This window comes from Polypterus senegalus, chromosome 7 (assembly GCF_016835505.1).
Source record: "Polypterus senegalus isolate Bchr_013 chromosome 7, ASM1683550v1, whole genome shotgun sequence".
In the NCBI taxonomy this organism is placed as follows: domain Eukaryota; kingdom Metazoa; phylum Chordata; class Cladistia; order Polypteriformes; family Polypteridae; genus Polypterus; species Polypterus senegalus.
The window spans coordinates 96859329-96874348 of NC_053160.1; the positions used below are offsets into that span (position 1 = coordinate 96859329).

The 15020-nt window shown below is 40.2% G+C and overlaps 1 protein-coding gene across 1 annotated transcript in view; it reads left to right on the forward strand.

Annotated features, from left to right (window-relative positions):
- Positions 1-12867, forward strand: part of LOC120532728 (uncharacterized protein At4g38062-like) — a 30575-nt gene extending 17708 nt beyond the window's left edge. The window contains exons 6-7 of the mRNA XM_039759042.1: positions 8057-8189; positions 11351-12867. Coding sequence (XP_039614976.1) covers positions 8057-8189; positions 11351-11823 — 606 coding nt within the window. The 3' untranslated portion in view covers positions 11824-12867. The remainder of the gene's footprint in view (positions 1-8056; positions 8190-11350) is intronic.
- The last annotated feature ends 2153 nt before the right edge of the window (positions 12868-15020 follow it).

Sequence of the window (15020 nt, forward strand, 5' to 3'; positions counted from 1 at the left end):
CACCTAGATTGTGGATTTAAGGTTTACAGAAGACAGAGAACCATCTGAGAAGTTCAAGACCAATTTGGGCTTTAGTTGATGCACCCACTTTAAGCACCTTCATTTTATTTTGATTCAGATCAAGAAAATTATTAGCCATCCAGGATCTTAGTTCAGAAAGACAGTTGTGGAGTTGATTTATTGCAGACAGGAATATAAACCTGAGTATCATCAGCATAGCAGTGAAAAGAAATGTTAAATTTCCTAAAAATAGTTCCAATAGGATGAAGGTATATAGAGAATAAAATAGGACCCAAAATGGATCCTTGAGGAACATCATATTTAAGAGGAGCAGTAGACAAAAAAGAGGAATTTAAAGTCACTGAAAAGTGTCTACCAATTAAGAGCAGCCCCTTTAAGCCCAAAAAGAGGTTTAAACCGCATCAGCAATATCTCGTGGTCAATAGTGTCAAAGGTAGCAGACAGGTCAAGGAGGAGAAGGACTGCCGTGTCACCTGAGTCAGTAATAATAGAGATGTCATTGAATACTTTCAGCACCATGGAAATGCCTAAAGCCAGATTGGTAGATCTCAAATAAATTATCGGAGTTAAGGTGATCGACCAATTGATTATAAATAATTCTTTCTAGAATTTTAGCCAGAAATGGCAGTTGGGAAATTGGGCAAAAACTGGCCTTTTTTAGACAGGGACAGACCATAGCATGTTTAAAAAATGAGGGCACAACCCCCGCACTTATAGAATCATTGATAATGGCTAGTAAAGAACGGCTTCCACTAAGAGGTGTGCTGGTACTATATCGAAAGGGCTAGGAGCTGGTTTAAGGGTGTCAATAATTATTTTTAACTGTGAAAGTGAGACAAGATCAAAGAATTCTAAGACAATGCCCTGTTTAACAGTAGGAAGCTCATAGCCAGTTTGAACAATGCCACAGTGGATAGTATCAATTTTGCTGACAAAGAATGATAGTAACTGCTCACATGAATGAACAGTGCTATTTAATTCCATCACAGAATGAGAGTGAATGGCCGCATTAATTGAATTAAATAAGTCCCTAGGAATCTTAGAATGATGGGACACTAAATCAGCAAAGAAATCTTGTTTTGTTTTCTTAACTGCAGCCTGGAAGTTGAATAGAGAAGTCCTAAAAATCTATTTAGAAACAATCAGTCCATCTTTTTTCCAATGCCGTTCAGCAGCTCGACAGGCACGGCACAGCGATCGCGTGGTTTCGTTTAGCCAGGGAGCAGATATTCCCTTATTACTGCGTATCTTGGGTGGAGAAATTGCGTCTAAAACCGTTTTACAAGAAGAATTAAACTTTAAGACAGAATCATTGATACCATTATTTTGGGCATGCACATCAGGAACAGAGAATATGGTTTTAAAATCGGATATAATAGAAGAATTTAAAAAGCGAACACAGCGTAGGGGAAAGCTAGTAATATTCATATCCATCATTATAGAAAGGTGATTAGTGAAAAAAACTTTGCATAAATCAATATTATTAACTGAAATATCACAAGTAAGAATGAGATCAAGGGTGTGACCGAGAGAGTGAGTTGGCGTATTAATATGCTGGATAAAATCAAATGAGTCCAATAGTGATAAAAAGTCATTAACTAAAGGTTTCGATTGACAACAAACGTGAATGTTAAAATCACCAACAATAAATACTTTGTCATGGGAGAGGGTAATATCAGCCAGGAGATCAAAGAATTCAGAAATGAAAGTATCATTAATTACAGGAGGTTTATAGACCATGACAAACAACAAAGAAGGGGAGCTGCACACTTTGAAAAGTTGCAGTTCGAAGCTGCTAAACGGACCCTTTGTAAGGCTGTAAGAAGAAATGTAAGAACATACATTTAAAAACATTGGCAATGCCCCCAACACGACGAGTCAGCCGCGGAGAGTTTAAAAATGAATAACCTGATGGTGCCAAGTCAGTAAAACATGAAGAGTCACCATTTAAAATCCAGGTCTTAGTTATGAAAAAGAAATCCAGATTATTTGAGTTAATAAAGTCTTGCAGAATAAAAGTTTTATTAGACATTGATCTCACGTTCAAGAGAGCAGCCTTGATAGAGGTAGAAGACCTCACTGCGGGACGAGCACGGGTGAGCGTGCGGAGATTAGCAGCATTTACTGCACAAGAGCTCGCTCAGGAGTACTAATGCCGCATTGAAATGGAGAACTTAAATCAGGTGTACAGTGCCCATGAACCAGGGATGGAGTTCTGTGTAGGAGAAGATGGGTCATAGACGACTCGCAGCCATCGGGAATCCAAGCTCTGGGACTGGAGTCGGCATTGTTTAACAGAAATTCTGGCTCTTTTTCCACAATGGCAGCGGGTGCATTTGCGTCTCCGAGGGGCATTCAACTCATTGATACAGGTGAACACCGGTGTCCAGGGGCCTCATGTATAAACGGTGCGTACGCACAGAAATGTTGCATAAGAACTTTTCCACGTTCAAATCGCGATGTATAAAACCTACACTTGGCGTAAAGCCACACACTTTTCCACGGTACCTCATACCTTGTCGTACGCAAGTTCTCCGCTCGGTTTTGCAGACTGGCGGCACCCAGCGTCGAAGCAATGCTACTGTTCCTGTGTGGTTACTCCTTATTTTCCTGACGCTGCTTTATAAATACACTAAAACTAACCGCATATTATTTATTAGTGTAATGCATCTGATTGTAATTAACTTGTAACAATATAATGGTCCAGGGAATAGCCATAGTATTCCAAATACCATAACTGCTTTAGCGTTGTTACTCTAACTGCACCTTCTTCTTCTTTCAGCTGCTCCCGTTTGCCACAGCGGATCATCTTTTTCCATATTACTCTCACTGCACCACTCTGAGTATTTATATCACTGTATCTGAGTGTGAATCACAGCAGCAGCTGATCGGAAAGAGAATTATCGGTATACAGCTTCAAGCACACGTTACCTCAGCCATGGCAAAACGTTTCAAAGCCTTTCCTGTACGGACCTCGCGGTCCAGAAACCGTTTCATCCCAAGTACTATAAGCGCACTCAATCAAGTGCACCTTGTAGATCTGTTTGTACTTATAAGTACAATCACCTCACTGTAAACTTGCACTACAGTTATAATATTGCACAACCTGAGCCACTTTATAAAGTGCGTATTTACATATGATGATGATATAATTTTTAAGATGAAATGCAGCAAAATATGTTTATTATATTATACAGATAAAACTTTAACTTCATTTAAATAATCTATATTCTTCACTGGGACTGGCATGAAGGATAGAATAATTAAACATTGTGACAGTTTAGGGTTTCCTCGCACCCTTGTACCCTCAGACACCACGTCAGACACCAGATAAAAATTCCAAATAATTATTTATTATAATAATAAAGTGCACAAAGCACGCTCTTCTCCACAGTTCTCAATAAACAAATACACAATAACCAATCCTCCAAAATCCCAGACGCTTAGCCACCCTGCCTCCCAACTCAGCTCGTCCGTCTGGGATTTCCCACAGTCCTTTATAGTCCTTGACCCGGAAGTGTTTGTCCCTCAATCCATGTGACTTTCTATCACTTCCGGGTCAGGTAAAAACTTCTCTTTTTCTTCAACCTGGAAGTACGACATTCCTCCTGTTCACGTGACCAGGACGCACTTCCAGGTTATAGGGCACATATGAGTCTACGAGCCTCACTACAGCGACTCCTTGTGGTCCCCAAGGTATCCAGCAGGGCTGTGTATAAAAACTACAAAGTCCATGAGGCCCTGCTGGAACTCGGGGCACGTCCATGCTGTTGGGAGAGCTCCTCCTGGTGGCCTGGGGGTGAGGGCCAGCAACTCTTGCCGGACATCCATCACAATTCCCCCCCTTAGCGAAGCCAACTGGGGCGGAGCGTCCACCCCCGCGAGTGACGTCCTCCTCTAGGAGGACACGTCAGTCAGACCTTGCCTATGTTGTCAATGACCCCCAGAGAACCTTGGGGGAACGGTGTATCTTCTGTCCTACCGATCTCCTGTCCTCTGAGGACAGTTTCGCCACACATGGCCCCGCCAACGACAATTGTAGCACTGACATTGCCCTCCTGGTAGTCCTCCTCCGCGAGACTGAAAACAACGCTTGAACTCCGTCAGCTCCACCCTTTTTTCCGCCACGGGAGGTTTACTTGCCACCTCTCTGCTCTCTGCCCTTTTTTCCACCTTGTCAGGAGACCCACGGTGTATTTCGGGGATCTCCTGCTTACTCTGGGGCCGGCGCACAGCTTGAGTCTCTCTATTGGGAAAAGAGAGCCTCTTTGCTGTTTGCACGCCCGTTGACTTTAAAGTAACCAGAGGCGACGTCTTCAGCACAGCATCACTCCGAGAGACAGCACTTTTCAGCTGCTCTGGTACAATCGGCACTTCCACCGCCCCTTCTGTCATCACACCACATTCACTTTTAGGGCTCGTAGTGACTAGGCACCCGCTACTAATTTACCACGGGCCCGTGTCACTCCGTGTCCCCTTATTCTGTACGGTACCGATAAAACTCACCTGTACAGCCAAATCAATCATGATGGGAGATTCCCGACCAAATCGCCGTAAAAATTCATCCACCTTTCTTAAAGGCGCTTCAGCCGCTGCTCCCAGCTCCCCAACGATCTTCTTTATTGTTGTCACAACCTGTAAGAAATTGTGCACGGGCTGAAGCAACTTCTCCAGCTCGCGCACATCCAAATAGTTACTTAATTCAGCCAGAAGCAGGTTCGAGTCATCACTAGCCTTACCCTCCAGCTGGGAGCCAATAAGCACGCCTGCTCCTGGCACGTGCTCATACAGGTCCCGTGAGGGACCCTGAGATTTGGAGTTCTTTTTGGAGGTCCGTGGTGCTGCTTTTGGCTGACTGCGATCCGTCTGTATCAATTTATTGACGGACCGATCAGTCATTTCCCGGACCTCCTTACCTTTTTTTAGGGAGAGCAGTGCTTCGCTCGCCTCCCTTTTCCCCTTCGGAATAACCAAGTCCATCTTTTCTTGGGCGAAGCCACAAACAGCTGGACACAGAACGTCACCTTTCTGGAATCCCTCGTGGTAGGTCACGTGTCCTTCACCGGCACCCGACATGCGGAAGTCCTTCAGGTTTATCTTCTGCCTCCCACAGAGCCTTTGGATCGACATCTGGGAGGTATGTACACGGGACGACATGTGTCAATTTAAAAAGATTCTCAAGCACATTCCTGGCACATACCTCGTCGGAGACATCCTCCTCCGGAAATCTCTCCCGAAACGCGTAGCCGCTCCATGGTTGCTGGCGCTCTGCTTTGTCTTCTTTTTTCCCATGATGTCCTTGGTAAAGGTGAGGTTAGGCGATTTTTCTCTGCCTGTCGTGACGCTGCCTTCTCAGGGTTCTGTCCACAGTAAATTTATAAATACAGGTCCTCTGCCAAACCGACGGCCAGAGAATCCTGCCGGCTACGCCAACTGTGACAGTTTAGGGTTTCCTTGCACCCTTGTACCCTCAGACACCACGTCAGACACCAGATAAAAAGTCCAAATAATTATTTATTATAATAATAAAGTGCACAAAGCACGCTCTTTTCCACAATTCTCAATAAACAAATACACAATAACCAATCCTCCAAACTCCCAGACGCTTAGCCACCCTGCCTCCCAACTCAGCTTGTCCTTCTGGGATTTCCCACAGTCCTTTATAGTCCTTGACCCGGAAGTGTTTGTCCCTCAGTCCATGTGACTTTCTATCACTTCCAGGTCAGGTAAAAACTTCTCTTTTTCTTCAACCTGAAAGTACGTCATTCCTCCCGTTCGCATGACCAGGACGCACTTCCAGGTTATAGGCCACATATGAGTCTACGAGCCTCGCTACAGTGACTCCTTGTGGTCCCCAAGATATCCAGCAGGGCTGTGTATAAAAACTACAACGTCCATGAGGCCCTGCTGGAACTCGGGGCACATCCATGCTGTTGGGAGAGCTCCTCCTAGAGGCCTGGGGGTGAGGGCCGGCAACTCTTGCCGGACATCCATCACAACATGTACTACGAAGATATTTCAATGTTCCTTAAACGTTTTGAAGAATTGGCGCTCTAAGCTTACAGATGGCTTAACGTCTATTACAGAGCTGATTGTATGGCGATCGGTTACTTGGAGAAAGAAAAGCAAGGACTGCAGGGGCGGACATGCCAATATATATTGAATATAAAACAGAAAGAAAATAACGACACAGCTAAAAATGCAGCGGCAAATTCTGACAAAAGTTAAACGCTTGTGTAATGAGCACAAGGCGGCTATGCAGTGTCCGCAACGGAAGTGGCCATCCACCATGCATAAGATAAAATATTGACATTGGCGGGCGAAGGAGACACCGATTCTTTCTCTACCTAGAGCCGCCCATGAGTACTGCTGCAATAAATAATTTCATCGAAGGTCGCACACAATCACTGCGCCGTGTTCCCATGTTTAATAACATGCTTTAACTCCTATCATCATGAAAATGATATCACATATACTGCTCAGTATTTTAGTTATTCAGAGAGCTGTAATATCACGAATGTAATGGATTCTGTGCCCTATCGGAGGAAGAGAGCCGGTTTAAGAAGCAAGTAGTGATTCACACATAGAGCACAAAGAAGATCAAATACAAAACAAAGCATTTAACGTGCTATACTTTAATTACGATGTGATTTGAGAAACTGGTTAATTAAAGGATATTAAGATGAAGTTTATGATGTTCTACTTTAATGACAAATAAACTACATGATTAAAGTGGTCATTTCGAGATTGAAGCTGACATTTCGTGCTTTTTCCCCACTGTGTGCCTTTTTTTCTCTGTACCCTAATAAGCTTTCATATGACACTCAGACAGTGGGCTACAACTCGCCTTTTCACGGCGACTTTGATATGTGATTTCTTTTTTATTTCGGACACTGTGCGACTTTGTGAACGTGAGCTTTCAAGTTTTCTCAAAACGTTATGTCACTCGATCAACTACCTTTTGTTGATTATACCACGGTTTAATTAAACAAATAGTATGTTTTTCCTTTGCCTCCACTTTGTATTCGCTGAAATTCTTATATTTTCCCCGTGCTTTTCCCATTGTCTTTTTACAGAAGGCTGAGCTTAAGGGCGATTTATATTGATTTGCATATTCAAAGAGGCGTAATTCTGGGAGGAATTGGGGTGTTACATGAAGCACATGCACGAGCGTTACTTTTCACGCTGACTGGGATTTATGTAGCGGAAGAACGTGGAAGTTGGAGTACGCGCAGATTCCTGCATCTGGATTTTTCTGTGCGTAAGCACATTTCGGCTTTTGTGCTTACGCCATGTTATAGTGCGAGTTCTACGCACGGCATTATACATGAGGCCTCAGGTGAAGAAGTCAGGAGATGAATAAAACAAAGGTGGAGGTTCACATAACATCCCATCAGGAGATGAAAATAGAGAGGAATGTAAGCCAGATAATATGTTAAGTAAAGAATCACGATTGTAGGACAGTGGCCGTTGGGATAAACTAAAACATAAAAACAAAGTTAAAACATAAATTAGCGAGACGAGCAGACGGCCAGCCACAACAGTCAGCGCCATCTTAACTTACTGAAAATATATTCCAGATTTTAAATAATCAATTTAGCATAACATTTAAAACAAAGTAAAACTCTCCCGTTGTACAGTCTCTTTTAGATTTATTTAGATAGGTATAATTTACTCACTACTTTGCAGACACTGAATTTACTGTAGGTTTTGTAGAAAAATGCATAGGAAACTAATTTGACTGGTTTAGTACTATCTATGCTTAGATAAAATTTCTATGGTTTAGTGTATTTGCATTTATATTTATGAGTGAGGTAAAGTAAATCTAGCAGCATTGCTGAAATTCATATATTGGTTTACAGTTGCTAAAATACTGCTTTTAAATACTGAGGTAACACTGAATAACAGTGACATTCCTTTGATTGTACTAAGTGCAGACCTGAAAAAATGAACAGATAAATACATGTACCTTGCTAAATAAAATGTTATTAAGTTATATCTGAGTCTTATGCATATATTTGTTTTGTATTTTAAGAAACAACGACATAAACGAAAAACAAAAAAGCTACAAGCAGAAGTCGTTGTTGCACAGCAAGAGGCAGCAATTGCAGTCCTTGAAATAAAGGCAAAGATGCAAAGCATGCAAGAAGAGAGGTTCGGCACAGGAGGTCACTGTTGTCGTACTTATTTTTTTACTGTTATTTGGTTGTTTGGAGTTGGTTTGATTTATTCATTGCCCCGTCTGTTGTTCAAGCTGGTGTAATGATTAGCTGAGACTACATAATTATGAGTTGGATAATCTGCACTTTGAAAGTATTAGTTTTTCATTGTGATTTAATTTTTTTCTCTAGATATTAATACAGTAAATTGGTTTAGATTAACCTACAGTATGTTGACCAGTATAGGCTATTTTAATTTAATTTTTGTATTAAGAAGCATGCCCTAGATTTCATTATTATATTTGTAAACATTTAAAGTGAACCTCTTTCCACATTTCCAAAGACTTGCATGTTAGGTGTAACAGCAGTTCTACTTTGACCCTGTGTAACTGTTGGTGTGTATGAAAAAGGACCCTGCAATGGACTGGTGGCCTCTTCAGGGCAGTTTCTTGCTTTGTGCCCAATACTGCCAGGACGGCCTCTAGTTACCCACTTCCACAAACTGGATTAAGTGGTTCTGAGAATGTAGAATTGTAGTTTTAATATACTGTATTTTTAGTTTCAGTTTATATTTCATTTTACATTTAGTTTTTCACCATTTTCTAGTTTTTGGTTATTTTTTTAATCTGTTCTTTTTAGTTATTATTTAGTTTTAGGGTTTCAGTATTTAATTTTCTTTTTTTTTTTTGTTTTAGTACTAGTTTATTTTTACACACCAAAAGTTAAACTTAACAAAAATAATCTGATCTGAAAGATTCTACACAAACATTGTTTTGCAAATTAAAAAAAAATTCTTTGTAGCTGTATGTATCATACATACTGGTAAACTTAATGCATGCATTCATCCATTTTAAACTAATGCATTTATCCTTTGATAGAGTTCTTAGATTAATAGGGTCATTATTGTCACATTTACAGAGTACAGTGAAATTCTTACTTGCACATGCTGTTCTACATGTAACTGATCAGTGCTCTACAGTGCCATGATTTCCTCAGAATTTCTGTCCTCCTTACCTTGAAACTTCTGTTTTCATCATCTGATATAATAACTTTACCATGAAGTTAGAATTACTACAGATTCAGCTTTTTGGTAGTCCTGCACCTGTAACTGATACGTAAGGAACCATAAATCCAAGGCACAAGCTGAATTACAGAAGAATGATAAATGACTTTCCAACTCTATAAAAACAGGATATTCATTTTATTCCTTGAAAAAAGCCTGTTTTCTCCATGCTATTGATACAGACTTTGTCTCTAGAATGAAGCAGTGGCAAACCACAGGATCACAGTAAGGGGTGTAAGGCAAGATTCAATGCTCGATGAGGTGTTATTTTATCACTGGACATACACAGACACATCTACTGATAATTTGTCACATTTACATTCACTAATTAACCTAATATGCACTTTTTTTGGGTTGTGAAGGAGGACCCAGAGGAAACTCCAAACAGACCCAGAAATCATTGTCATTGGTATTACAACTGTAATGTGTGTGATACACACTACAGAGATCATCATCAGGACTTTTTCCCTTCCGTCATGGACAGGTTTACAAAGCACTTCACCTATAAGGCTTCCAGCTTTGTGAGTGATCCCTCCCACCCATCCTACAATCTGTTTTCCCTGCTTCCATCAGGCAGAAGGTGTTGGAGTCTATAGACCAGCACTGCCAGACTGATCAGTATCATCTCCCCACAGGCAGTCAGGCTCCTGAACACAATGTTACCCCTTGTCCCTTATTATTGTCTCATATCTAATGATTGTTCTTTTCAAATTTCCTTTGCCTTCCTTGTCCATCGTACGTCTCATGTCATCACGGATTGCAGTTGGTCAATATGATTTCGATTTGTACAGATGTGATTCCTTGTTCTACATTCCCTTATGTAAAATTACAGACCCCTCAGTACTGTTATATTGCAATGGGGCCCTGGGAAATGAAGTTTCATACCACTGTATAATGTACCAAAGTATGCGTAGAAATGATATGACAAAAAAGTACCCTTGACTCGGCTCGAAGAGCATCCAAACTGCACACAGTTTGTCAGCTTTAGACTTGATTAATTTCCTATTCACATTTCCTGCTGAGAACTTAACTGTACTCTATACATTTGACAGTTTTGACCCTATGACCAGTGACTTTAAAAGAAAAAAATGCACATACACATACAGGATTTTTCTCATAGCTCTCTACACCATCTTCTGGATAGAAAAGATATTACAAGACAAGCTGAGTGAAGGAAAAAGGGATGTGAAAGCTGTCTTCAGCAAATTTTCAAGTTCCAGATGCTAAACATTCCAATGTTCGTGTTTGAACAAAAAGTAAAATAGAAATTCTTATGCATATGTTTTTAATAACTGACAACAAAAAATAAAGATATCTACTGACATGCTAATGACATTTGCAACAGAATGCTACCTTAAAGCCTAAAGTGAAATTCTTCTTTATTTTGGGTGACCTATTCTCAAATTTGCATTCTGATATAGTGCCTCACAGACTGGTAGGTTAATTTATTTAAATAATGGCCCAGAATGAGTGTATAAGGGATTTTGTGAATGTGTGTAGGGTAGGGTCTGGTTCTGTGTGACCCTGAACTAGAATAAGTAGGATCAGAGAATAGATAGATCCTACTTATCCTACTAGGTCTGTACCTTTGTGAGTTGTAATGTTGCATCACAGTGACCAGAGGATTCAACCATCCAATGAGGTGACCAGTTCAATACCCAACTCTAACTCAGTATGTGACTGAACATGTCACGTGACCTGCCTGTAGTTCAGCTGTAAGTTTCCCAGGCATCTGAACATAAGATTCTATATTCTATTATGTGCATTGTGCATGTTCATTTTAAGTTGACAGCAGGACAGGTAACACAACTTGAACAACTTTCAAACCATCATTACATAATTAAACAATATATTAATGTATTTGTGGTTTTTAATCTTTCTTTAAAATAAAGGGTGTTAACAGACAATAACATAATGCTATACTTAGCACACATTTGTCATTATATTTTGCAAGATCTCATTCCATTTTCAAGAATAAATTGTTCATTAAAAAATAAAAACTTGAAATATAATGCCTTCAGCTAATTTACTATAATATGTAGGTATCTCTATTGTTTGCTTATTAAAAAAAGAGATTTATTCATGTTGTTATTGTCCTTTTCTGCAGGCAATATAAGCTTGTCTCATGCACAGAATGAAGGCAGCTCAGATGAAAGTCGAAATTCCCTCATTGTGGAATTGTCCAAGCAGGTGTCTCATCAGGAAGAGAAAATCAGTCACTTAGAAGAGGCAATACGGCAAAAGGACATGAAGATGATGTTGCTGCAGAATGAATATGATCATGTTGTATCTGAGCTGAATTATAAAACCAATGCAATGGTGTCCTCTCGAGCGGGTGACAGTAGGCTTCAAACATCAAATACTGGCACAAAAACTGTGAAGGAGAATAACTACACAAAGATGAACAATAATGAGGTAGCGGGACAAGATGATCGTTGGTCAAGGCGAGAGCTCATTGATAATCCAACTTGGGAGAACATTGGTGTCTTGGATGTATCACAAAATAATGGTCAAAGAGCAAAGTCAGCTAGTTCTGTTGAAAGTGGGGTATCCATGGAACTGCATGAGGAAGACTGTTAACAATTTTGAGCTAAGGGATATATTTTAAGTATTAAAGACAAACCATACATATCTACAAAACCTGGGAAATGTTTCTAGTATGCTATACTATACCTGGTATTCTAATAAAAACAGATTTTATTTCTTCGAACTGAAATGTTATTATAATGTGTGCATTGTTCTTGTCTGCCCAGCTTTACTTTGTAACAGTTTTGCAGTTTAACAGTTTGAAAGTACTTATGGACTTATTATTTATAATTTTCTATTTTCCAGTAGTATGGGTTTCCCTTTTGGGCAAAAACTTAACCAAGCAAGAAAAATTGGAATAAGATGGCAAGAAAGTCCAGCAAGCCTTTAAGAAAGTATGAAAAATATGAACTGGCAGTGTATAAGTAACCTGCTGTGTTGGATACAACTAAAGGTCTAAGTGCTGTTTATTGGGCCTTGGAAGGGCAACAGGTGGGGGCATCATGGTGACCATTAAAATATGAGTACAGGGAGGACCAGTATTTTTCTGCCCATCCACTAGATAGCAGTTTTGGAGTTGTCCTTGCATAAGAATGGATGATGAGGTAGCCCAAGAAACTAGATTCTTACATAATAACTGAATTCTCATAGTTGCACAAACACGTGAAGCCACACATGGAAAATTTAGTCTTGTGTCCATTTAACAAGAGCTGGGTAGCTCTTGACCACAGAAGTTATCCTGAGGCTTGGCCAGAAATTACATTTGCCAGAGTTTTAAAGTTTCCGCACTGCAAATGGCCCAATTGAGTCTAATATCAGGAGAAGAGTTAAGGCAAGGACTCACTGGTGGCAGGAAGAAACACCAGGAACAAGTGGGGGTATTTAAGTAAAATGAAACGTGACATTATTTAAATGCTTTTTATATCACTAGAGCAGTGGGCAAGTTACTCCACTGGTAGAAAAAGATTCATGACCCATATAATGAATGGCCAGAAAGGGATTCGGGTTTTGTCTTTCTTTAATGTTTCTTTTTACTTTCTGTTCTGCCTTGTGTACCTCATTGGATGTTTTTCCAATAAAAATACTTTGATACATTCATTAATGCTCATTTCTTCTGTTTGCAGAGCGCTATAATGAGTGCTCAATCCTTTGACACTGTCTTTAAAATTAATCATAGTAATACAGTTTGGGTGCCGCCAGGGTGGGGTGCAACTATTCCTGAGCCCATGTGGGTGGTTCTTCTGGCCACAGCCAGAAGTGCTGCCGGAAGTAGATCAATGAGCACCTGGAGCACTTTCAGGTGACCTATATAAGGGAACAGCAGACACTATTTTGAGAGCCAGAATTGGTGGTATTGGATGAACCTTGCTGGAGAGAAGTGGTGGAGATAGAAAGAAAAGGAGTAAGTGGTGTGTTTTGTGCTTTGGGGATTGTGTTGCGTGCTCGTGGAAAAGGTAAAGATGTTTTAAATGAGCGAAGGATAAATAAAAAGCATTTGTGTTTTATAAGTGTGCCTCCTCCATCTGTCTGTGTTGGGTTAAGCGCTGGTATAGCGCCATCTGCTGTCACAAAACTTTATTGGGCGTCATTTCATTTTAAATGGATAAATTTGCCATTTTTGTCCATCAATCTACTCTCTATAACAACTAATGACTAAGTGAAATTATATTTTCAGAAAGGTTTGCAAATTTATTCAAAATCAGTCTGAATTTTCTCATTCATGTAAGCAAGCAGACTCTTGATTCAGCAGTTTGCATAGGTCCCTTTGGCAGCAAATACAGTTTTGGGTCTTCTTGGCTAAGCCTCTACAAGTTTTGCACAATTGTATTTGGATATTGTATATCCCATTCTCCCTGGCAGATCCTCTTAAGCCCTGTTAGGTTGTATGGGAAGAGTCTGTAAACTGACATATTTCCTAAGGGATTTAGGTCTGGTAGACTCAATAACAGTCAGAGATTTGCCCTGAAGGTAATCCAATATTGTCATGGCTGTATGCTTCAGGTCAATGTTGTGCTGATGAGTGAACTGTCCATCCAATTTGAAATTGCATGCACTCTGGAGCAGGTGGCGCAGTGGTAGTGCTGCTGCTTTGCAGTAAGGAGATTAAGGGTTCGTTTCCTGGGTCCTCCCTGTGTGAAGAGTGCTTTGAGTAGTGAGAAAAGTGCTATATAAATGTAAAGAATTATTATTAAATACCTATTTGTATTTGACTGCTTTCATCCTGTCCTCAGCTCTGACCAGTATCCTTATCACTGCTGCTGAGAAGCAGTCCCATGGCATGATGCTGCCCCCCCATGCTTTATGAAAAGGATGGTATTAGGCAAAGAGTGAGCAGTGCCTGTTCTTCACAACAACAACAACATTTATTTATATAGCACATTTTCATACAAAAAGTAGCTCAAAGTGCTTTACATAATGAAGAAAAGAAAAATAAAAGACAAAATAAGAAATTAAAATAAGACAACATTAGTTAACATAGAAAAGGAGTAAGGTCCGATGGCCAGGGTGGACAGAAAAAACAAAAAGAACTCCTGACGGCTGGAGAAAAAAATAAAATCTGCAGGGGTTCCAGGCCACGGGACCGCCCAGTCCCCTCTGGGCATTCTACCTAACATAAACAGTTCTGCCTAAAAACTTTGTGTCTCATCAGACCAGATCAAATGTGTTTTCAGAAAGGTTTTATAAAAAATCAAAACCTGAAATCTCCCATTTATATAAGTATTCAGACCCTTTGCTATAGTACTGATGCAAATTGAATTGATTGGCCTTAGAAGCACACATATCTGTGTATATAAAATCCCACAAATTTACACTATAGTCAGAACAAAAAATAAAAGCCATAAAATCCAAGAACCTCTCTGGAGAAATCCTAAATAAAATTATGATGAGGCATAGATCAGGCCAAGGATATAAAACCATTTCTAAAGCTTTGAGTTTTTTCAGGAGCAACGTGGTCTGAATAATTGTGAAATGGAAGAAGTTTGGAACCACCAGGACTCTTCATAGAGGTTGTTGTCAGGCTAAACTGTGTAACCGGGCAAAAAGTGTCTTGGCCAGGAAGGTGACCAAGAACCCAATGGTTACTCTAACAGAGGTTCAGAATTCCTCTGAAGAAATGAAAGAACCAGTTGGAAGAACAAGCATCTCAGCAGCACTTCATCAATCAGGTGTTTAGATAGAGTGGCTAAATGGAAGTCACTTTTGCCAAATGGCATTTAAAGGATGGCAAGGACAGAGGAAAAATATTCCTT